General features: G+C 37.3%; 1 protein-coding gene and 1 long non-coding RNA gene across 2 annotated transcripts; both read right to left on the bottom strand.

Annotated features, from left to right (window-relative positions):
- Window positions 1-5,081: 5,081 nt before the first annotated feature.
- Window positions 5,082-19,453, bottom strand: LOC117924587. The gene is made up of 3 exons (XR_004652818.1): window positions 18,704-19,453; window positions 9,949-10,047; window positions 5,082-6,547 (listed from the first exon to the last, which is right to left on the bottom strand). It is a non-coding gene; the product is annotated as an uncharacterized LOC117924587 (long non-coding RNA).
- A 1,338-nt stretch (window positions 19,454-20,791) lies between these two features.
- Window positions 20,792-24,988, bottom strand: LOC117924680 (WD repeat-containing protein 76). The gene is made up of 5 exons (XM_034843382.1): window positions 24,817-24,988; window positions 24,121-24,736; window positions 23,305-23,714; window positions 22,519-22,617; window positions 20,792-21,156 (listed from the first exon to the last, which is right to left on the bottom strand). Exons 1-5 carry the CDS (start codon window positions 24,945-24,947, stop codon window positions 20,943-20,945), a joined length of 1,470 nt encoding a protein of 489 aa, XP_034699273.1. The 5' UTR covers window positions 24,948-24,988; the 3' UTR covers window positions 20,792-20,942.
- Window positions 24,989-25,801: the final 813 nt, after the last annotated feature.

Genomic DNA, 25,801 nt, shown 5'->3' with positions numbered 1-25,801 from the left:
GGAAGAAATTTTTGGAGACAGAGATCAAGGGAATTGTGGTTGAAGGAGGGGGACAATAATACCAATTCTTTCATAGGATGGCGAATGCGCACAGTAGAAAGAATTGGTTGTCTAGGCTGAAAGTTGATGAGGTTTGGCATACGGAGGAGTTAGATTTAAAAAACAGTGTGGTGGGTGCTTTTAAAACTCTGTACACTGAAGAAGGGGGGTGGCGTCCTGGTGTTGAGGGGCTGTCCTTCATGAGATTAGACAGCTGTGAGGCTGAGGGGCTGGAAATTCCCTTTACGGAAGGGGAGGTGTTTGCGGCTCTTTCAGATCTAGGCAAGGATAAAGCCCCTGGTCCGGATGGCTTCACCATGGCCTTCTGGTTGTTCAGTTGGGATTTAGTAAAGGCTGAAATAATGGGCTTCTTCAAGGAATTTCATGAGAGGGGCAGATTTGTAAAATCTATAAACGCGACACTCCTTGTCCTAGTCCCAAAGAAGGGAGGAGCTGAAGACTTGAAAGATTTCAGGCCTATCAGCCTTGTAGGTAGCCTCTACAAGTTGCTGGCCAAGGTGTTGGCCAATAGAATTAAAAAGGTGATGGGGAAAGTGATCTCAGAGTCTCAAAATGCTTTTGTGGAGGGTAGACAGATTTGGATGCAGTGCTGATTGCAAACGAGGTTGTGGACTCAAGATTGAAAGACAATGAGGGAGGGGTATTATGCAAGTTGGATATAGAGAAGGCTTATGACCGTGTTAGCTGGAGATTTTTGTTGGCTGTTCTTAAAGAGATGGGGTTTGGAGAAAGATGGATTAATGGATTGATTGGTGTATCTCCACTGTGAAATTCTCAGTGTTAGTGAATGGGTCTCCATCCGGTTTTTTTCAAAGCTCGAGGGGGCTAAGACAAGGAGATCCCCTTTCCCCTTATTTGTTTGTGATCGCATGGAGGTTTTTAGCAGTATGATGAGAAGGGCTATTAGTGGGGTTACTTAGCTGGGTGGAAGGTGAGTGGTGGAAGGGTGAGGGGATGCATATATCGCATTTGTTGTTTGCGGATGATACGCTGGTTTTTTGTGAGGAGTCTTCAGACGAGATAACTTATCTAAGTTGGCTTCTCATGTGGTTTGAGGCGTGTTCGGGTTTGAGGATCAACTTAGAGAAGAGTGAGATGATCCCAGTTGGGAGGGTGCTGAATATAGAGGGTTTGGCTATGGAGTTGGGGTGTAAAGTGGGAAGGATTCCTTCTAGTTATTTGGGAATGCCCCTAGGGGCAGCTTTCAATTCTCTGGCGGTGTGGGATGGGGTTGAAGAGCGTTTTCGTAGAAGGCTTACTATGTGGAAGAGGCAGTACATTTCTAAAGGGGGAAGACTCACCCTAATTAGAAGCACCATGTCCAGTATGCCTATCTATTTGATGTCTCTCTTTCATTTGCCTAGAAAAGTGAGGTTGAGATTGGAGAAAATTCAGAGAGATTTTCTGTGGGGTGGGGATCTTTAGCCCATAAACCTCACCTTGTAAGATGGAACTTGGTTTGCTTGGAGAAAAGAAAGGTGGACTAGGGGTGAGAAATTTATCTTTGATGAATAACGCCCTTTTGGGTAAGTGGAATTGGAGGTTTGCTAATGAGAGAGAGGCGTTGTGGAGAAGTGTAATCAGCCTCAAGTATGGCGTAGAGGAGGGGGGCTGGTATACTCGGGATGTGATGGGAAGTAACGGAGTGGGCTTTGGAAAGCAATTAGGAAGAAGTGGGGGTTGTTAGATGGAAGGGTAGTTTTCCATCTGGGTAATGGGCAAAGAGTGAAATTTTGGAAAGACAAGTGGTGTGGTGATGGGCCTCTTTGTGAGTCCTTCCCATCTCTTTTTTCCATGTCCATGTCGAAGAATGCTTGGGTTTCGGAGGTGTGGAATCCGGTTGGTGATGGGGGTGGTTGGACTCCTCTCTTTGCAAGGCCTTTAATGATTGGGAGATTGATTTGGTGGAGCGGATGCTGCAGAGGATCCAAGCTTTCAGGGTTCAAAGGGAGGAGGAAGATAGAGTGATATGGACAGCTTCAAATGATGGGGCTTTCTCTGTTAGATCCCTTTATTCTTTGTTGGAGACGGGGGGCCTTTCTATGTTCCTAGTGAAAGAATTTGGAGGGCAAGGGTGCCTCCAAGGTAGCTTTCTTTGCTTGGGAGGCTTCTTGGGGTAAAGTTTTAACACAGGAGCAACTTCAAAGGAGGGGGTTCTCTTTGGCAAATAGGTGCTTTCTCTGCTTATCTGAAGAAGAAACAGTGGATCATCTCCTACTGCATTGTGTCAAGACGCGGGTCCTATGGAACCTCTTTTCTCTCTTTTTGGAATATCTTGGACTCTCTCGTGTACAGTGAAGACTACCCTTCTTGGTGGAATGGAGGGTTTGTGGGAAAAGACGCAGAAGGCTTGGCAAATGGCACCTTTATGTATTTTTTGGTCAGTTTGGAAGGAGAGAAATAGGTTAGCATTTGGGGATGAGAAGCTTCGCTTCAAAGGTTGAAATATTCTTTTGTATGTAATCTCTGGTTTTGGGTCAGGGGTTCCCTAGCAGAGAGTCATTCTTCTCTTGTAAGTTTTGTAGACTGGATTGGCTCTAGTTAGGGAAGGTGGTGTGCATTCTCCCTGTATACTTAGAGGGCACTGATTTTTGGTGTTTCTCTTTTAGTTAATATACTTCTTTTACTTATCAAAAAAAAAAAAAAAAAAGAGTGACTCAAGGTATACAGTATTCAGTCTTGATTAATGGCACTCCAACCGGTTTTTCAATAGTTCAAGGGGTTTGCGTCAGGGGATCCTCTCTCTCCCTACCTATTGTTATCGGGATGGAGGCTTTTAGTAGGCTCATCCTTAGAGCAGTGAGGGGTTTCTTTCGGGATGTAGGATAAAAGGAGAAGTGGAGACGGAGCTGTGGTATCTCATTTGCTGTTCGCCGATGATACTTTAGTTTTTTGGTGAAGCTTCCCAAGATCAGATGGCTATCTAAGCTGGTTGTTGATGTGGTTTGAAGCCATATCAGGATTGAGGATTAATTTGGATAAGAGCGGATTTTGCCGGTTGGAGAGTAGAGAATTTGGAGGCTTTGGCTTTTGAGGTTGGTTGTAAAGTGGGAAAGCTGCCAAATTCTTACTTGGGGATCCTTTGGGGCAAATCACAAGTTCGTGGCTGTTTGGGATGGGGTGGAGAGAGATTTCGGAGAAGGTTGCCTTGTGGAAAAGGAATTATACCTCCAAAGGCGGTAGAATTACCCTAATTCGGAGTACTTTGTCAGTATGCCCATATACTTGATGTCTTTACTTCGAATGCCAAGAGTGGTTAGTTTAAGATTGGAAAAATTCAAAGGGATTTTTTGTGGGGGGAGGAGCTTTGGAGAGGAAGCCTCATCTAGTAAATTGGGATTCCGTGTGCTCGGACATAAGGAGGTGGCTTGGGAGTAGACGTTTGTCTACTCTCAATAGAGCCCTTTATGCAATGGAACTGGCGGTTTGTGAATGAAAGGGAGGCTCTTTGGAGGCAAGTCATTAGTAGGAAGTTCGGGGAGGAAGAGGGGCTGGTATACTAGAGAAGTTAGGGAGGGGTTTGGAGTAGGCTTGTGGGAAGGAAATAAGGAAGGAAGGAGCTCTCTTGCAAAACAAAGTTGTCTTTTCTGTGGGGAATGGTAGAAGGGTGAAATTTTGGAATGATAATTGGTGTGGGAATTTCTCTCTCAGTAATTTGTTTCTTCTTTGTATGCCTTTTGCTTCATCTAAAGAGGCATGGCTAGTGGAGTTATGGGATCATTCGGGAGATGAAGGGTTTGGATCCTAGCTTTTCTAGGTCCTTTAATGACTGGGAGGTGGAGGTGGAGAGATTACTTCTGACAATCCGGGGTAGGAGGCTTAATCCTCTTTTGGAAGATAGAATGCTGTGGAAGAGACTAAAGATGGGATTTTCTCAGTTAAGTCCCTTTATAGTTCGCTAGCTTCAAGAAGAGATGTTCAGTTCCCTTATAGTAATATTTGGAGTATTTGTGTGTCTACCAAAGTGAGCTTCTTTGCTTGGAAGCTTATTGGGTAAGGTGCTAACCTTGGATCAACTTAAAAAGAGGGTCGTCTCTAGCTAACAGATGCTTCCTTTGCGGTATGGAAGAAGAGTCAATTGATCATATTCTTATTCAGTGCTCTAAGGCAAGAGGGTTATGGGAGTTATTGTTTGCTTTGTTTGGTGTTACTTGGGTCCTCCCTTCTTCGATTAGAGATACTCTTAGTGGTTGGTGTGGCTTTAAGTTGGGCAAGAAGCGTAGGAAGGTGTGGAACGCAGCCCCTTTGTGCATTTTTTGGGCGGTTTGGAAGGAAAGAAACAGGATAGCTTTTGATAATGAAGAGTTATCAATTCATAGGTTGAAGATTCTTTTGTTTGTAATCTTTGGCTGTGGACTAAATCGGTTGTAAATGAGGTCCTCTTCCTTTGATTAATTTTTTTGATTAGCTAGGCGCTAGTTGAGGGCGGGTATTGTATCTCTTTTTCTTTTTGTGCCTTTTGGCGCCTCTTGTATACATCCTGTATGCTTGGGTCAGCCTTAAGGCGCCCTTTTCTAATATATTTTTGTTGTGTGTTTGCCTATAAAAAAAAACAAGCACCCAGTTGGGTCAAAAAACAACTTTAGCTAGAGCCTAACCAATAAAAAAAACTGATTATAGTTAGAGGGCAATCAACTATAAACAACTTGGCCTCTGACCAAAGGGAAAAAACAAAAAAGTATTTGAGTCTCTGGATTAACAACACATCATCATTGAAGGTCAATCTATTTCTCGCCTTCCAAACCGTCCAAAATATGTAAAGAGGAGTTGCTCTCCACACCTTCTTCCGCTTTTGCCCACAAATGAACAATGTCAACTAAGGAGAGTCTCTTTATCTGAGGAAGGCAGCACCCATGACACCCTAAACAAAGTAAAAAGCAAATCCCATAAGACCCTTGTTTTCGTACAATGAAGAAGAAGATGGTCTATAATCTATTCCTTCTCATGACACAAAAAGTATCTATTTGCCAAGGCCCACCCTCTTTTTTGAATTAAATCCAAGGTTATAGTTTTGCCCATGTCCCAAGAAAAGAAGCTAATCTTGGGTTGCACCCACACGTTCCAAATGCAACTTGAAGGAAAAAGAGAAGGGCTGCCTGGCTTAAGAGCATAGTAGAGGGATTTGATCGAGAACTTTCCACTCTTTGTTTCAGTCCAAAACACCATGTCTTGCACATCTCCTTGCACTCTCTTCCCATCTAGCCGCTCCAAGAAGCTTTCCACCTCCCAATCATTAAAGGCTCTTGAGAAACAAGGGTTCCATCCCCCCAACCCCCCTTAGCCAAGGGGTCCCAAATATCCACCACCCACGCTTCCTTATCATCAGTTAAAGCAAACAAGGAAGGGAAGGACACACACAACGGAGAATCCCCGCACCACCTATCCCTCCAAAATCTCACCCTCCTCCCATTCCTACCAGGAAGGAAATCCTAGAACCCACAAAGTCCCAATCCATCCTTATCCTTTTCCAAAGCCCCACACCATACGCCTCTCTCACTTCCCGAGAACACCATCCCCCTCTTGGATAAAGTATAACATATATTCATTGTATGGCTCATTATTATTCAAGTCAAACCAATTAATGGACCACCTACCGACCTTTGCACATTGAAAAGACTCTCAAAATAAACTCTTCTAGAAGTTTCTTAGGCTGGTTGAATTGGGAAGCAAGTTACTCTGTTAACTTTATCTAATGATCAAATTATATAACTTTATTTCTTGTATGGGTTAATGGGACACCTACTGATTACTTGCACAGTTTGAGAATTTAAGGTAAAGGAATTCTTTTTCTACCTACCACTTTATTTTGGTGATGGCAATGTTGAGTTTGTTTATCGGTTGAGTGGTGGAGGGTGGTTATCCATGGTTTTAAGGTGGGAGGAAGGAGGGGCCAAGGGATTGTGACTTAACAGTTAGCTTTTCACTAATGGTGTGCTTTTGTTTGTGAAGCAAATGGGGATTAGCGTTTTATACCTTAATAGCACTTTGAAAGTGCCCAAGAGTTAACTTTAAGACAACTAAGCAGATTCCTATATGCCCAGTTCACAAGTGGAAGTTTTGGTCACTTGGTGCAGAGCAGGCCAGCTCCTGTCCACCTACTTGGGAAAGTTGTTGGGTAATTCTTTTGAAGTCATATTTGTAAGGGATCCTATGGAAGGATGATTATGAAAAGGCTTTTCTGCTGGAAGAGGCAGCCTCTCACTTTAGTGGAGAAGACTTGTGCTCATCAAGAGGCCTGCCTTTTGGAACTATCTCTCTCTTTCTTAAAACCTTTTTGTACTTATTTCTATACAGCTTGCCACCTTAATTTAAAAGATAACCCCTCCAAACAATCTCCCTCTTGCACTTTCTCTCAAAACCATTTTCCTTATTTCCTTTTTCTTATTTCTACACATATTTTGCCATCTTCTTCTGAAAGAATTCCTTTGGCTTCAAGGCTTTGAAAGTCATCCTGCATAACATGGTTGTTGATAGCTGGGGTGCTCACCTATTTTTATCATGTGAGAATTTCATTAAGAGCAAAAGCAAGGAAAGTTGAAAAAGAAACTAATAGAAGGTCCATGCTTCATATGGTTCCCAGGGTATTATTTCTTTTTTGATAGACAACAAAAGCATGTATTAAGAAACACCAAAAAAGAGGGGGGGCGCCCTACGTATACAGGCAATATACATTGAAACAGCCCAAAGCGCACCTCAAACAAAGAAGTTCTACACTGACAAACAAAGCAACGCTAACCACAAAAATGATTATCTAGGAAATTCAACATAGAGGGGAACTTCAACTCCAAAGAATCTTTAGACCACTCAAAAAGTGTCCAAAAGAATAGATCCTTTAAACTTTGGTTAGAGAGCTCTTCATCTACAAAAGTCCTTAGATTGTGCTCTTTCCAAATATACCATAATAAACAAATGAGAGCCAAATGCCAAACTGTTCTTTTCTTCTTTTGAAGCCCCTTAACTTTCTATTGTAGGAGGAGACTTCTCACTTAGTCTAGGAATACCCAAACCAATCCAAAAAGGACAAACAAAAAGGTCCATAGCTTTCTTATCTTGGCACAATGAATCAAAATGTGATCGGCTAATTCTTCACTATCTTTACACAAAATACATCTGTTAACCATTTGTCATCCCCTCTTCATTAAAATATCTACAGTTAAGATCTTCCCCCAAATAGCTTCCCAAGCAAAAAAGCAAGTTCTAAGAGGAGCATGGGATCCCCAAATCTCCTTGCCAAGAAAGACTACATTATTCTCCATCCTTAGAGAACAATAATAAGACTTGACATTGAAGATTCCCCTTCTACCTTCTTTCCAATATAAAGTGTCTTCACCTTCTTGCATCTTTAACGAGTAAAGAAATCTCAAAAAATGGGTCACCTCCATAGTTCAAAGTCACAGTATCGATCATTGACTCGGGAGATCCTGAGGCACATCGATCTCGGTATCTCGGATCGGTATCGGGTGATACGTAAAAAACTCTAATTTAAGAGCTCAAAATAATTTTAAAAAATTATAAAAATTATTAAAAAATTAAATACAAATAAGTAGAGTGAAAAATTAATAAAATAAACTTCTATTATATTCAAATTATTCAAATTATAATAAAAGCATACTTTTGGGATGATTTATAATAATATTAAAAATCTTTAAAATATTTTAATTTAATCACTTGATAATAAATGTTTCTTATTGAAGATGAAAATAATAAAAAGTAAATTTTTTTTTTTATAAAAAAATTGTTTAAATTAAATATTTTGAATTTTTTTAAAAATATTTTTAATTATTAAAAAAACAAAACCATGATTCATCTTTAAAAAAATAAATATAATTTTTCTTATAAATATATTCATTAATTTTAATTTTTATATAAATACTCATTTCCTATTTATTTGATATAAGTCTAATATTCATTATTCATTTTTTATCATTATAATTTTCATCAAATTATTTAAACTCAAATCCCCACCAAATACTCATTATCCACTTAAAAAACAAATACATATTATTTAAAACCCAAATCCTCATCTCTCTTAAATACCCATAACCCTCATTGACCAATCAAACACCTATCTCTCTCTCAATATACCCATTTCTCCTCTCAACCAGCTCCTCCGCAGACCCACTTTCTTTCTTCTCCCACTTTCATCAGCCACCTCACCGTCGTTCTCCGTCGATAACAACGGTGCCAGAGTCCGACGACTCTGCCTCCTCCTCATGTCGCTCAGTTCCATCTCTGACGGGAACTTGGGGGATCCGAACAACCAAGCGTGCTTCTTCAACCTCGCTAGCGACTCCCAGATGCAGGGTTCTAACTCTCTATAATCTGTATTTTTCATTTTCATGGGTTTTGATCCTCTCATCTTCTCCACCATTTCTACTCCAATATTACCTTTTTTTTCCATTACCAATTACCCAAATAGCTTAGTCTCAACATGATTTTGGAGTTGTCTCAACGTTTCCATGGGATTCACTCCGAGACTATTCATTTATCTTCAATTCAACTGAGTTTGTTCACAAGCTGACAAAATAGCCAACTCAGGAATTGGTCTAGTACCGGCCATGGTCGAGGCGGATTCGACTCGGTCAAGTCGTACCGGTATCGACCGAGATTTTGAACCCTGGTCAGCTCCTCTACCTCCCAATCTTGGAAGGGTCTTCTAAAGTGTACCTCCCAACACCCCTCTTCATCTCCTTCTCTTTTCCATAATTCTACAATTGTAGCATTTTTTAGGGATGCTATCTTAAAAAGGGTAAGGCAAACATCTTTCAGCTTAAAGTCCCTCGCCCAAATGTTTCACCAGAAACTTGTACAACTACCATTTCCTAAACGGGTAGAAGTTCTAACACTAAACTCTTCCCATCATTTTCTAATGTCCTTCCAAAGGCTCATCCCAAAGGAAACCCTCCATACTCTAGTAGTCCAACCCCCCTCCAACTCCCAGAATTTTCCACAAATGATCTTCCTCCACAAGCTCATACTCAATAGAGAACCTCCATAACCATTGACCTAACAAAGCTCGATTGAGACTGTCCAGTCTTCTTAGCCCCAATCCTCCACAATTTTTAGCCTTACACACATCTAGCCATTTTACAAGTGGATCTTTCTCCTATCTCCCAAATCTCCCCACAAAAAGTCTCTTTGAATTCTCTTTAATCTAACATTCACTTTTCTAGGAACTACAAAGAGGGACATAAAATAGATAGGGAGATTTGAAAGAGTGCTCTTTATAAGAACTAGTCTTCCTCCTTTAGGAAGGTAATGTTTTTCCAAGCAGCCAATTTCCTTTTAAATCTCTCCTCAATTGAGTCCCATACACCACAATGTTTATTAAGGACCCCAAGGGGTAAACCTAGGTAAGAAGTAGGAAGCTTTCCTACTTTGCATCCAAAAAGAGAAGTTGCTCTATTTACATCCTCTGTCTCCCCTATTGGAATAATTTCATTTTTTTTAAAATTTATTTTCAATATTTCAAATATTTCAGCCTGACACCAATTCGAAACAAATGACAATCTATTTCCAATATTTCAGCTGCTCTACATCATCCTTGCAAAAAAGAAGGGTATCATCGGCAAACACAAGGTGTGAAACTTGATTCTCCTCTCCCTTGATGAACCCCACAACAATTGATGGTTTAGGCAGAAGCATTCAACACAATAAATGTTTAATCAAAACAAACTAGGAAGGTTGACAAAAGCTGTGTTTATCTTAACTTGGTGAGTTCAAAACCTATTTCCAATCCCATATGAAGGAAATGCAAGAAAGCTCTGTCTCAACATCTAGTTGTAGCACTCAGACAACTCAAACAATAAGCTCAAGGAATATCAATGGAATACTAGTACAATATTTCTGCAGTTACTGCAGTTGTTCAATAAAAAAATGCTGACTTACTATGGTGTACTGCAGTAAAGATGACAGGCAGAGGTGTTTGCTTAAATATTTTTACTGGTCTTGGGACTTTTTCTTTGTTGCTTCATATTGCTTTACTGCCTGCAATACATACATGATAAACCTCAGTTTGGATATGAGCTTTTGATTAAGCAACAGAACTCTGTGATACTAGTAAATATGATAAAAGGCCATGCCTTGTAGCTCACACTATAACTCTGTACCTTTGCCTTTCCAAGGATCATAATAATAGGTTTCTTTAAAGTAATAAAAATTATACTTCTCAGAAAAAAAAGTGTCACTCCACATGCATTGGAAATGAGACCAAAATAGAAAAGAATGAATAATGACATGTTTAAAGATGCAACAAATAGAAAGTACAGCTCCTAAAGTTAGAATTTCACAATTTATGACCTCCAAAAGCACTAGTTATAAATTTCAATAAAATCTTCATCTCTGCCTTATGTAGCAATAGCAAACAAGCTATGCAACCAATTTTATTTTTTCTTTTTGTAGATATTAGCATAGAACATATATTGAAAAATGTAAACATTGAAGGCAAGTAACTGAGCAGTACAATTTACGTCTAGGCATCAAGAAACAGAAAGAAAAAAGGAAAAACATATTAATCTCCACTCAAACTGTCACTGAACTCCAAGAAAGGTCATCTACTGACTGATCGACCTTCGCCCAGATAAATAAGAATCTCGACATATTTTCCTTCCAGTTTCCACGCCAATTTTCCAGTGAAACTTCTATTATTTGTGTTCCTTCCAAGTGCACCAAGACAACATAAAGGTTTCGTCCTCTGCACTTTCCTTCTTCTGTCAACAAACTTTCCAAGCCAACCAAATAGAGCCTGACTCATGGCACATGTACAAACACACCAAAGTCACACCTCAAGGAGGGTTAAACTCATAACCCATAAATTGCTAGCCATTTTATAATGAAAAAGGAATTGATCAGCACTCTCCCCATCCCCATTATACACACAGCACCATTTTGGGATGTTCTTACCAACTGGCCAGTGGTTAAAATCATCTCCCATATGCTGTCGGTGCTACAAGTATCACAGATTTCTTTTCCTCAGGAAGTTGAAAAGATCTATGACCATGTGGATTTGGGTTTTTTCAACCATGCTCTTGATAGAAAGGGTTTTAATACTAGATAGAGATCATGAATGAGGGGATGTCCTCAACAAGTTTTTCAGTTTTAGTGAATGAAAATGCCAAGGGATGCTTTAAAGCGACCATAAGGCTTAAGGCAAGGAGATCCTCTTTCTCCTTTACTTTTCACCAATTGCAATAGATGTTTTAAGCAGAATGCTAGTTAGAGCAGAGGATTGTGGTATTCTTAGAAGGCTCTCTAGTGAGGAGAAGCAAAACTAAGGTGTCTCATTTGCAATTTGCAGACAACACTATCTTCTTTTCTAATGCTAGAGATGAAGAGTTGCAAAATTTTAAGATCATTTTGTTGATTTTTGGCTATATTTCAAGACTTAAGATCAATCTAAACAAGAGCACTATGTTAAGAATTTTTTTTTTTTTATAAGTAAACAGAGAAAATATATTAAAAGCGCTTGAAAAAGGCACACAAAGTACACAAAGAGGGCACTATGTTAAGCATTAATATGAGTCACGATCGAGTTGCTACATTGGCTTTCATGTTAGAATGCAAAGTTTCCAACTAGCCTTTAGTCTATTTGTGTCTTCCACTAGGAAGGAATCCCAAGGCTCGAGTCTTTTGGGACCCAGTCATAGACAAAATTTCAAGGAGACTACATGGATGGAAAAATGTCTTTTTTGTCCTTAAGCGGAAGAATAACTCTAATTCAGTCTTGCTTATCTCACATCCCTAGCTATTTCCTCCCGTTATACAAGATTCCTTCTTCAGTGGCAACAAAGCTTGAGAAAATGCAAAGGAATTTTCTTTAGTTAAGGTTTATGGGGGGAAGAGAGATCATCTCATTAGTTGGATCAAGTGTACAAGCCTAAGGATGAAGGAGGGTTGGGTTTGGGAGCATTTCTTTGAGAAATAGGGTCTTTTTAAGGAAGTGGTTGTGACAGTTTCCAATGGAGTGCACTACTCTTTGGCACAAGGTTATCTTGAGAAACTATGAAAAGCATTCAAACGGTTAGGATGCAAACATTTTAGTTAGGTGGTCAGATTGTTGCCCTTGGAAGGCCATTTCTCAGGTCTTCCATGACTTCTCTAATCATACCATATTTTGAAGGAAAATGGGACAAAAATCTTATTATAGGAAGACTTACAAAAGAGGACTCAATCTTTGGCTTTGCAATTTCTGAGTCTTATAGAGTTTCATCAATTTGAAATTCCCCTATTTCATCTATCCTAAAACTCTCTCCCTCTTTTTCTTGGAATTTTAACTTTTAGTGAAATCTCACTAATTAAAAAATAGAGGATCTTGAAATATTCATGTCCATTCTCAATAGTGTTGACCTATCACCATCATCCTCAAATGTGAGACATTGGTCTTTTTCATCTTCTAGCTTATTTTCGATTAAAAAAATAAATAAAATTCTGGCCTTATCAAAGCAATCAACTTTAGTTCTCTTCACTACTGCTAATTTTATTTGGAAATCAAAGGCCCTATCAAAGGTCAAGGTCTTTGCTTGATGAGTGGCCAATAAGAAGGCTAATACCAATGACGTGTTTCAAATGAGAAGACCTTTCAAATTCCTTAGTCTAGATTGTTAAACTCTATGTATGGGCAATAGAGAATGAATAAATCACCTTTTTTTATACTATCTGATGACTATGGAGTTATGGCTAGTAAAGCAAGCTTTTTAAAACTATGCTTGAACATATCCCCAAATTGGCCTAAAGTCCTTAAGCTTCTCCACTCCCGGTTTCTTTGTCACTAACATAATGAATGAAGTGTTCAAAATTCTGAAGTCCCAGTTGCATGGGACATTCAGAGCTCCATAACCTTTCTTTTCACTACTTCCCAATCTGAATCATACTAGCAAAAAGTTATTCACAACCTAATTAATCCTCAAGCTTTATCCCCATTCACATCTTTATGAGCTCCTTACACCTCCTCAACATCAATAGTGTTGAGCTGTAAATAGAATAGGAGAATTATTTTCTTATTATGTTAATTTCCTATTTCTGTAAATAGATAGTTTTATTAGTTTCCTATTTCGGTAAATAGATAGTTTTATGATTTAGGAATAAGTTAGTTTCCTATTGTGTCTCTTGTTTCCTATTTCTTCTCTCGTAATCTCTTATATAAACTGTGTATAGTCAATCTAATAGACATAACTTATTATTTTTTATCTCATATTTCGTGTCATGGTATCAAAGTTGTAGGTTTTTAAGACCTAGGCATCATTTTGGCCTTCATCGCCATTTTTCTGGCCTTCATAGCTGAATTTTTTTTTTTATTCATGTGTTCTTTACAAACCTACTGGAACTTGTTCAATAGTGAAGAAATGGAGAAACTGAGAAGCTTGTTGGGATCTCTTGACAAACCTACTGGAACTTGTTCTTTGGCTCTTTCAGGTATACCTTCACTCTCTTTTTGCATAAATAACTCACACAGAGTTTATGATGACTCTTGGATAATAGAGACTCCAGTGCCATAGACCATATGACCTCCAAATCTAAACTTTTTCATACTTATACCCCAAGCCCAAGTAACAAGAAAATTGCAGTGGCCAATGGCTCTTTAGCTATCGTTGCAGGTTTTGGAGACATATACATCACACCTACCCTTATTCTTAAAAATGTCCTCCATGTACCAAAATTGTCGGTCAACCTTGTTTCCATTCAAAAGCTTACCCATGATCTTAAATGTTCTGCTATTTTTTTCCCTTCTTATTGTGTTTTTCAGGAACAAGGCTTAGGGAGGAGGATTGGACTTGCTAAGGAAAGGAGAGGTCTTTACCACCTTAAATCATCTCAGAAAACTAGTAATAATTTGTCGTTATCTTTTCTCAGTTCCCCAAATAAAGATACCATTTGGTTGTATCACCTACATCTAGGTCATCCATCTTTTAGGGTTTTAAAGGTCATGTTTCCTCATTTGTTTCAAGGATTAGATATTTCTGAGTTTCATTGCGAAACTTGTGAATTGGCAAAACATACTCGTGTATCTTTTCCTATTAGTAATAAAAGAAGTTCTCATCCTTTTCATTTGATTCATAGTGACATATGGGGTCCTTCAACTATACCTAATGTTTTTGGGGCTCGTTGGTTTGTATCCTTAATTGATGACTGTACTCGGGTTACATGGATCTTTCTTCTTAAACAAAAATCTGATGTTAGCATTGTCATACCTAATTTTCACTCAATGGTTCAAAACCAATTTGGGGTTAAAATAAAAAGCTTTAGAACAAACAATGCTAGAGATTACTTCAACCAGATTTTGTCACCCTATTTTCAATCACAGGGCATTCTCCATGACTCATCATGTGTTAACACGCCCCAACAAAATGGGGTAGCCGAGAGGAAAAATGGGCATTTACTCAACACAACCCGAGCCTTACTCTTTCAAGGGAATGTTTCTAAGTCCTATTGGGGAAATTTGTTCTTACTGCCACATACATGATAAATAGAATTCCCTCACGAGTGTTAGACAACAAAAGCCCCGTAGAGATACTTAAGAGTTTCTATCAATACTTCAGAACCTCAAATAGGCTCACTCCTAGGGTATTTGGGTGGACTGCATTTGTTCATGTCCATAGCCAACATAGAGACAAGCTAGACCCCCGAGCCATAAAATGTGTCTTCCTTGGTTACTCATCCACTCAAAAAGGATACAAGTGTTACAATCCCTCAGCTAGAAAATTTTACATCTCTACAGATGTCACCTTCACAGAAAATAAACCTTTTTTCCCCAAGTCCTCTCTTCAGGAGGAGATTTCAATGATGGAAGATAGTCCTTGTGAGTCCTTTGAACCTCTTGACTTTCTTCATGTCTCAACCCATGGATAAAGAACCTGAGTCATCCCTTATTCCAGCCAGTGTCACTGGCAATTTTCCACAATTTCCTAAGTTGTATTCAAGGGAAAAGGTCATTCCATAACAAAAGCAGGTCCAAGAATCCAACTCAGACCCTGGGAATGAAATCACGGTAAAATCAAACCCACCTTTACATACACAACCTGGTGAAACTTCCACTAACTCAACAGACAACCTTGACCTAGACCTTCCCATTGCTGTCAGAAAAGGCACAAGAGAATACACTAACTGACCACTCTATCCACTATCACACTATGCGTCTCTTAAGCATCTATCACCATCCCACAACAATTTTATTGTGAGTCTAAACACCACTATGATCCCTAACATTGTTTCTAAGGCATTGACAAAAAGGGAATGGAAAGATGCTATGAGAGAGGAGATGAGTGCATTAGAAAAGAATAAAACATGGGAGATTGTTGAAAGACCGAAAGGGAAAAACATTGTTGATTGTAAGTGGATTTTCACACTGAAATATAAGGCTAATGGATCTCTTGAGAGACATAAAACAAGATTGGTAGCCAAAGGGTACACTCAAACTTATGGAGTTGATTATCAGGAGACTTTTACTCCAATTGCAAAAAATGAATACTGTAAGAATCCTGCTGTCACTGGTTGCCCACTACAATTGGCAACTCCTACAGTATGATGTTAAGAATGCATTTCTTCATGATGATTTAGATGAAGAGATTTACATGAACATTCCATCGGGATTTGAGGGAAACAGATGTAACAAGGTGTGCAAGCTAAAAAAGGCCCTTTATGGGCTAAAACAATCTCCAAGGGCTTGGTTTGGGAGATTTGCAAAAGTCACGAAAGAGTCTAGATACAAACAAAGCCAAAGTAACCACACTCTCTTCATTAAGCACCCGGCTGCAAGGGGAGTAACTGCTCTTCTAGTCTATGTTGACAACATCATAGTGACTGGAAATGATGAGAGAGAAAAGCATGAAGTGAAGCAGAGATTAGCAACAGAGTTTGAGATAAAGGAACTAGGGAAACTGAAGTACTTCCTCGGTATTGAGATGGCATATTCCACACAAGGGATCTTCATCTCTCAACAAAAGTATGTGACTAATTTATTGGCAGAAACAGGGAAGATCAGGTGTAAACCAGTCTCTACCCCAATGGATTCAAACCACAAGTTGGGAGAACCTAAAGAAGAACCAGTGGTAGATAAAAGAATGTACCAGAGGCTGGTTGATAGGCTCTTATACCTTGCTCACACTCGGCCAGACATCGCCTACTCGGTAAGCATGATCAGTCAATTCATGCATGATCTAAGAGAACCTCATCTTCAAGGTGCTTACAGGGTGCTACATTACTTGAAAGGCAACCCTGGGAAAGGAATTTTGTTCAAGAAGAACAATACTCTTGCTTTAGAAGCATACACCGACACTGACTATGCAGGTTCCCTAGTGGATCGAAGATCAATTACAGGGTATTCTACTTTTCTTGGAGGAAATCGGGTAACATGGAGAAGTAAAAAACAGAATGTGGTAGCAAAGTCGTATGCAGAATCAGAGTTTAGGGTCATTACTCAAGGGTTGTGTGAACTACTTTGGCTAAAGATTATTCTAGATGATTTGAGAATCAAGTGGGATGGTCCTATGAAGCTCTATTGTAACAACAAGTCAGCTATCAATATTGCTCATAACCCTATACAACACGATAGGACAAAACATATTGAGATTGATAGATATTTCATCAAAGAAAAATTGGAGGAAGGAGTAGTGTGTATGTCCTATGTTCCATCAGAACATCAATTAGCTGATATCCTAACAAAAGGGCTGAACAATTCAACGTTTCACGATCTTGTATTCAAGCTGGGAATGGAAGATATCTATTCCTCAGCTTGAGGGGGAGTGTTGAGTTGTAAATAGAATAGGAGAATTATTTTCCTATTATGTTAGTTTCCTATTTTTGTAAATAGATAGTTTTATTAGTTTCCTATTTCTATAAATAGATAGTTTTATGATTTAAGAATAAGTTAGTTTCTTATATGTCTCTTGTTTCCTATTTCTTCTCTTGTAATCTCTTATATAAACTGTGTGTATAGTCAATCTAATAGACATAACTTATTATTTTTCATCCCATGTTTCATGTCAAATAGCTCTCACAACCTACACTCTACTGATTGTGTCTAAAGAACTAACCTCCAAACCATTTAGATTTGGTCTCCATAATACAATGTCAAATGCCAATGGACAATGGATGGAAGAATGGTGTGACTCCACCAATTCCAATCTCTTCTTCAATATTCCTTCACATTGTGTCGCCCTTCAATCTACCTATGTGGTTAAATCTTCAAAGCACATTAGCTAGCTAGCAAAAAAACCTCATGTTTCCATTCCCATACTTTAGCCAAATCACCCCATATTTTTATCACCAACAGATTACTTCCATCTCCATCAATCTACAATATTCCTCACCATGCTCATTTCCAAACCCCACGTACACCTCCAATAACCCCTTATCCTCTTCTTTTATGCACTCTCTGGCCCTTCCCTAATTTTTTTCCAATGGTCTTGCCTTTCTAGTTGCAATATCTAAGAACATTTTTAAGTGTTACATTCTCTTTGCCCTTTTAAGCAATGAAACTTCCATATTAAATCTTCATGTTCTCCTAAAGTCTTCCACTTTCAAACACATACTCTCCACATAATTCAAATCTAAAGGGGCATTTTCCCCTTCCCAATCCACTGATACGCAACAAAAGCAGATATTCAAACACATGTCCAGGAAGAATGAGCTCAAACACATCCCCAAGATGTTCCTCCCACCATCACTACCATCAATTTGGACATGCACTGCCTTCGTTGGTAGCTGACCTATATGGATTTTCCTCCTTCCACAAGCAAATCAACAAACCCATAGGTAGCAATAAAGTCTGAAAACCTCCTAACAGTTGCAGAAGTTGGAAGTTCTGTCACAATTACGTTTCTCAAAAGAGGGCCCAACTGTGTTAAAACATCACCTAGTAGATCAAAGATACTCCCTTGAGTCCCTCATGCAGACTTGCACCTAGTCCTCCCAGAAATACCCTCTTTCCCACCCATCTACTGGTCCATACATGATACACCCATTTTACCACCCAGACAAGACAAATCCCCACATTTCTGAACTTGCATAACAATAAAAAGGCTCCCACCTGTATTCCTAATGAATCCACAACCCCTGTGCCCCACGTTAGAAAATAGAACCACAGTCCCATGAGCTTCCAGTACCCACCAGTCAATATATGAACTCAGACAGGAAGATGAATCTATTTTTCTGTTTGAGACCAACACGAATTCAGAACCAGTAAACCTCATTGGCAAATTTACAATCCCTACATGGTAGAAGCACAAAACAAGGATTTATAAAATAACACTAGAAAATGTTTTCGAGAACAAGAAAATCAGCTTAAATAATCTAAAGCAAATCCCAATTTTACATAGAACCTGTGGCAAATGCTGTTTTATTTTACAAAATCATTCCTCAAAGCAGAAATAGGAAAATTTGAGAAAATAATGATGTATACTTCATAAAAATCTGGCTAACATCATCCTTGATCTCAATGAAACTGGAACCTATTTCTTTCCTCAATGTATTGTTGCACAGTTTTGCACATGTCATATGAAACAGATGGGGTTTACAACATCATACACTCTGCCAAAATTTCTAGGGTTTTGTAATTTTTAGTGGGTAAAAAAAGTCAAATGAAACCATCTCCAACACTCTTTTGGAACAAATTTGACAGCACAAACATCAAGGAGTCATAGTTGCTTACCTGGTTTGCATCCAGAATTTGAGAAGAAGAGACAGCTAAGAATGATAGAGACAACAACCCAGGTCTCTTGTACATATCTTCTTCTGAGTCTGACACACGTATATCAGCAGTCACCTTCATGACTTAGATAGCATAGCATTGCTGGGCAAGGTTTTCACTTTTCACCTCAAATAAAAACCCATCTAATTGTTATTCACCATTACCACACTGCCGCCAGGGCTGCCCGTACGGTCGTTGGAAACCTAATCTTCTTATTAACATCTCACTGCATAAGAATCAGGATTCTAGGGTTTTCAGGAGAGGAGAGTGGCGGAGAGCAGACAACCCCCAGGCCCCAAGTAAGCAGTTCTGCTTCCAGTTTTCCAATATATTGCTTTAGAAACAAACGTATTTTTTAAGATAATTCTTTGAGAATTATATTCAACCAACAATTCTTATTTCAATTAGTTTCAAGTGTTAAATATTTACTTAGAAATTATTAATACATAATTTCTTTTCTTTTGTGATTTCGTCTCGATCTCTTCAGGTTCGGGATTTGCGGGATTGATTCCAAACCAAAATAAAGAGAGAAATGAGAGATTTTAGAATCACAAGGCACTAAAAAATAGTTTTTTAAAAAAAAAAAAAATCAAACTTTTTTTACATACGCTATTTCTTTTACAAAAATTCAAAATTAAAATAGAATAATTATGATAAATAGCTTGAATGAGGAAGGATTTAGAGTTGAAATGGAAGTGATGAAGGGAGAAAAAAAAGATGGAAAGAGGAGTTGTGTTTTAGTACCTTCGGTTTAGGGCTCTCTAAATTAAAGGTGACTCACAAAGGTTTTACTTTACTTTAGAATTATCTAGAAACCCTTATATAAGTAAAAGTTATCTAGAACTCTCTAAAATACATTTTTTTATTCTAAAAGTTTCCTACACTCCTTTAAAGCTTAAGATAAGAAGTTATGTTTGATTCTCAAAAACATATAAGAGAAAATGTTGAAGAAATAAAATAGAAAAAAAATAAAGAAAAATAAAATATAAATTTAAAGTTAGTAAATTATTTTTATATTTTATTTTAAATTCATTTAACTTAATTTAATTTATTATAAAAAAATAAATAATTTGAAAATATATAAATTTTTAATTAATTTTAATTTTATATATATATGTTTTTTAATTTTTTTTTTATAGTGAAATCAAATTTGAGAAAGTTTGTTTTTTAAAGCTTTTCTTTTCTCAACACTTCGAACCAAACATAACCCAATTTAATTTCATTTATTTTCTCCTTAATTAAAATGAGAGAATTTAAAAATTCTCTACGAATTACAACTGTTATCTCCTCCCTTAAATTAAATTATATGCTACTTATCTCTCAGTTACTCGAGTGAGTCAGCTGTAACTCATTCATTCACTTGTCTATTTCACCAATCATAAGCACTTTTATTGCTAATATTGCTTGTCCCATTAACATCTTATAATACTCTTGACCACTCTTTTTGCAGTCAATGAACCTAATTTCCCGAAAAGGGCAAAAAAAGGTTTATGCCATTGCCACCCCTTGCATGGAAAATTAGGCTTATTTTGTCATAAAAAAAAAGTCCAGGATAGTGTAAAATATTAGAAGGGCTTTACGGGGAAGGAACGAAGGTGAATCCCTTGCGTAAACCAGTTCTCAAAACATTGCAAGGCCCAGTCCACAATAGTTCGAGATTTATTTTCCATTGCTCAAGCCAGCATTCAACTGCCAAAACAGTACTGCAAAACCTAAGGGCATATGTTCTCAACAACAATTTTCGACTTTTAAAAACAAAAAACAAAAACAGGAAATAATATTTGACAAGCAGAAAGAAAACAACTTTTTATTCTTAAAAACAAAAATTATGATATTTTTTAAAAATGCATTTTCATTGTTTTCAAATGTTTTTAGATGTTTTCTGAAGGCCTTTTTTAAAAATAGTAACAATAATAGTAAGATAAATATAAATAATACCTTATTTTCGAGGTACTACATATAAAATTAAAACTTAAAAAATATTTGAAAACATAGCAAACAAGTTAAAAATATTCCAAATTTCAAAACAGATTTTTGTTCTATAGTACATCAAAAAACTACTTTTAACATACAGTGAGGAAATTTCTTGTCAATGTGCAAAATTTACAGCAAATTGCCAGAAGATTTACTTTAGAAAGTAGAAAACGCATCTTTTGGCTCACTATCATAAAATACACCGGTTTTGAGAGAAAGTGATATCCTAGCATGATTTCCACATATAGATCTGCCCCCCGCCTGTGGCTCCTGCTAGCATTCCAACCGTATAAGGGTGTGCACTGAACCGGCATGGAATTGCAGACATGTGTGCACTCTGTAAAGTCATAACTGTTTTTCTACAAGCTGTTGAGATAATATCAACTCCTCTTTTCATATTGCCAATAAAAAGGTAAGAATCATCCCAACCCCATATGGCTCTGCTTCCACAAACAAAATAGATACTGTTAAACCGCAATCCAAATTTCAAAAGTTGCAAGATTAAGATCCTAATTTATATACCTATTGTAAGATTACAATAATCAGTTTTTTTTCACAAGAAATTTTGGTAATATACATCATGAATTCAGACCATGTTTCCTGCAAATTCAACTTATTCAAACTACATTTCACCATACTATTTGACAGACAAGGTGGTCAAAGTGTCTTAAGTTCTAGATACCTGGATCCAGAGCAGGAAAACCCTTCTAAGAAATTTACAAACCGAGCTACTATCATGTAGCTCAACATGAAAACATAAATAGGTTGAGAAGATCACCTGACAAGAACTTAGAAAAGAGAGAAAGAGAAACCTAATAGTCTGTTCCATTTCTTGGCATGAGCAATAGTTTCAACTAATTTCTACTAAAACTATAATGAGACCCAACAGGAAGGTTCTATTTAGAGACATAAAACATAATAACATTTTCCTGTTGGGTTTCTAGTAAAATAACAACTTTAGAATCACCAAAAAACCTACAACTTGAGCAAGACATGCAATTCTGTGCATATGCAGAAGGCACCCAAATGATACACTTAATAGGTAAACAGATATTCAATGATAAAGAACATAAAATCTTTCTTCAAAGAAATTAGGAAGGCTAGTGGAAGAAGACGCTTTAATATACTAGTGTTATGCAATTTAATGTTCCACTTTGTCACAAAGAGATTAAACATGATGTCTGGGGTACACAACAACTCAAACCTTACAAGGTAGCTTGTTCCTCAGTTTGATTCTCAAGGCTGTTACCTGAGTTATTTTTCTTTAGCCTCAACTCAAAAGTCAAACACTTGGGTTAACCATTGTACACTTTTTAAAAGAATTTGACTTAAATACATGAAAGAATTTTTTTACCCTGCTTTTAGAATACCAATAACTTCCTATATTGAAGGACTTTTTTTACACTCATGGCTCTAAAATCAGAAGGAAAAATCAGTACCTAACAGGCAGGATGCTTAACATTGACAAAGGGCAATTTTAAATGAAGTTTCAATTGGTCATTTCCCTAAAGCAAAACTTATTTACTTATTTATTTTATGGCTGCTACAGTGCTACTTGTTCTTCTAGAAAGTGGAAAAATAGAAGGAAAGTTATAATGCAGATACATAAGTTCTAATAGCTGACAACCTGACAACATGCACATAATGGCAATAGATTTCACAAAGAAAATGCTTGAAACAGATATAGAAACAATGAACAACTCTAGTCGAGAAAACTTTTCAGACATGCAATAGAACATCAAGCAGATTGCTTTAGCAAGAACAAGTCACACCAATGTTTGACATACTAGCTAAGGCCATACCTGAAAGAAGAAATCCATCTGCACATATGATTTTCATGGTAAATCATAGATAAGTCCTCAAAATTAACTCCACCAAGCAGACCTACTTTGTTTTCAACACTACATGAAGAGTTTGAAACATTAAACATCAGTAAGCAAGAACCACCAAATAAATAAATCAACAAGTTAAATTTCCTTGGGCAACTTATGTGTGTATTAATATTGGACTCAGAAAAAAAAAATTCAGTTATATAAGAAATATTCTGCATATTATAAGGAAATTAAGAATTTTAATTTATATATATATATATATATATATATATATATATATCATATACATATACATACACACATATATATAAGCACAGGAAGCTGATTAATAACTCTGAATCTTTAACATCTATAGCTACATTATTATTTTTATTTTTTTTTGATAGGTAATAGCTACATTAGGGGATAAAACACCAAAAACAATCTCTGAATTCTACAGAAAATGCAGACCAACTTGTAGAAACAAGAATCAGTGGTGGTTGCTGAGTGTTACATGGCACAGAGAAATAATAAATTAGAAGGATCTGCTTACACATAATCTGCATCTGAAACTGCTTCTTGCAGTAAAATTTTTATTGCAAGACATTAAGTAAAAAGTCCCATCGAGTCCCTTCGTACTCAACTTAGCATGAATTAATTTCATAAGTATCAACCATCAAACCTTCCTCGCAAACCTTAAAGTATGAGCTTTTGTTGAAAATTAAATCATTATGTGCTGAAAAAAAAATGTAGTGAAGTTCAAACAGCTCCACATACCTTGTTGTTGCAAGACTGCTTCCAGAGGGTGAGAAGTATGCAGAATGCACAGCCCTTGCATGGCTAACCGTCTTCAAAGTTTTTGGTTTATCTAAATCAATTTTTCTCAAATCCCAAATGCAGGCAGTCGCATCTGAGGAACTTGTAGCCATGATGTTTGGGTTGTTTATGTTAAAATCTATAGTGTTGATCCTGTATTCATGCAAAGGCCATGAGCTTGAAGGTTCTTTTCCAGCCCTCATATCCCAGAGATTCAACCCTCCATTTCCCTCTCCAAAATATAAGCAGTTCACATAATTTGGTTGTTGAGAGAGAGAAAATATAGCACTTTCACTGGAATATATCTTATCAAATACCTCCTTCTCTGCGTCCATCAATTGAATAGAACCCCCATAGCAGCTCGTAAAGATCTGAAATCAAACTCAACAATTGTAGGTCATCAACAATACATGAAATCAGCCAGCATATCCACTATTAATGTAATAAATAAGCAGGGAACCATCAGGTTGTTGCCTTCTCAGTGCCCAATGCACAAATATATAACTAAAGAAAACAAATTTTGATTAGGAGATCAGATATTGCAGCTACTTTTTCACATCCGTACGGGTTATTCATTCTAATGCCAAAACAGCATTTGCCTTCTCATTCCCAAACATCCTTCTTTAATGTTTTGTATTCTATCTATAAATCCAGAAAGTGCCTATAAACAATCCTTTCTCCAAAAGGTTTTATGACTAATAAAATGAAACCTAAATGTAAATATTCAAGATATGTGAAAAAAAAAATAGTAGTAGAAATTATGAAAATTCAGAGTACCTTTGATTGGGAAAATTCTTGAATTAAAATCCCTGAAACAGGATCCTCATGAGGCTGGTACAAGAAAACCCCATCCCTTTCCTTTTCACAATCAACATCCCAAAATCCAATATGGCCGCTTTTGTCACCAGCAACAATCATTGTCGAGTCAATACAAGGAAAGAACCTCAAATTCATTATTCTACCAGGCATAATCCTTGATATATTTTCTGCATTCAAAGTCATTGACCCCAAATCAACCGAGCCCTCAACTCCCCCGCGACTTTCCCTCTTAATCAAGCAATCCAATGGTTTTTTTTCATCAACCTCGTCATCAGCAGAACAGTTATCTGAATTTCTCAACTGAGATTCCTTTGAAACACCCAGAATCTTATCAAGAAATACCCTATCTCTAATACTAAGAGGGCCCTCAGGCAGAGAGGGCGACTTGGAGCCCTCAGGCGTAGAGGGCGACTTGGGGCCCTTAATCATAGACTCAACAAACTCATCTTTGAGCCCATTTCCAGATGAGAAATCCGGTGGCAACCCTCGGGTTCGGAGGGACCGCCGGATGACAATTGGGGATTCCGTTTTGGGCTTCTTTTTAGGGCTAACTTTGTTCGATTTCGACTCAACCCTGCGGCAGAAAAGACAAATCAATGACTGACATTTGAAGAAAACAAGTCGAGACAGAGGAACCTAGAGAGAGAAAGACACCTCCGGCGCTTAGCTTCCTCAGAGAGTGCGGCGGCTTTGGAGTGGAGCTTGAGAGAAGCCACCATTTCTTTGTTGCGGCGAATGTTCTCGAGCCTCCGACGCTCGTAGTCTGTTAGGTTTTGAAGGTCCATTGGCGCTAGGGTTTGGAGCTCTGAGACTGTTAACTGTTGCGCTTCTTCTGTTCATTTGTATTCCTTTTTCTATGCTGTATATCCACTTATATAGTTAGATATTGGCGGGAAATGAAGCTGGCGGGAAACAAAAACGGACCTGGGCTGTTTTAGTGGAGTTTTGGGTCAAAATGACCCACTTATTAAAAAAAAAAATAGGGAGAATTGATTTTTGGGTCCAACTGGGCCCAAAAATTAACATTTGGTCCTCCAACCATCCATATATTTAAGTCAAAGAATATGAGATAGTAATTGACAAAAATACCCACTTGACTCATTTTTGTCTTTATTCTACTACTTGCCACTCTTCTTTCTTATTTAACCATTTTTTAATTTTTTATTTTTTTAAAACTTTTTTATAAATAATTGAAAATTTACATTATTTTTTATTTTTAAATTATAAATAAACAAAATGGAGTATTGCTTGGTTTTAAAATATTTTCTAGTTTTTATTTTTATTTTCTATATTGCCTCTTTTTGAAAATACAGGATAAATATGAAATTTATGTCATTGTACAAGGGTATTATACTAATTGTACAAGGGAAATGTACTAAGTGTACAAGGGTGTACAAGGCTCCTAATAGGTTTTATACGATTTTTAAACAACTTGAATTTGATATTAAAACGATTATTGATAGTTTTTTTTCTTTTTTTTGCCAAACTATTTCATTAACACATTCCCTATAAAAATTAACACATAAAAAATAAAATTTTGAGTTATTGTACAAGGTATTACACTAACTGTATAAGACAAATTTACTAATTGTACAAGGGTGTACAAGACTACTTTTTGTTAAGAATTTCAAGTGATTTT

The sequence above is a fragment of the Vitis riparia genome, chromosome 11 (assembly GCF_004353265.1).
Source record: "Vitis riparia cultivar Riparia Gloire de Montpellier isolate 1030 chromosome 11, EGFV_Vit.rip_1.0, whole genome shotgun sequence".
NCBI lineage: Eukaryota > Viridiplantae > Streptophyta > Magnoliopsida > Vitales > Vitaceae > Vitis > Vitis riparia.
Note: the sequence above shows the minus strand (reverse complement) of the source record. Positions and strands in the feature narration are given on the sequence as shown.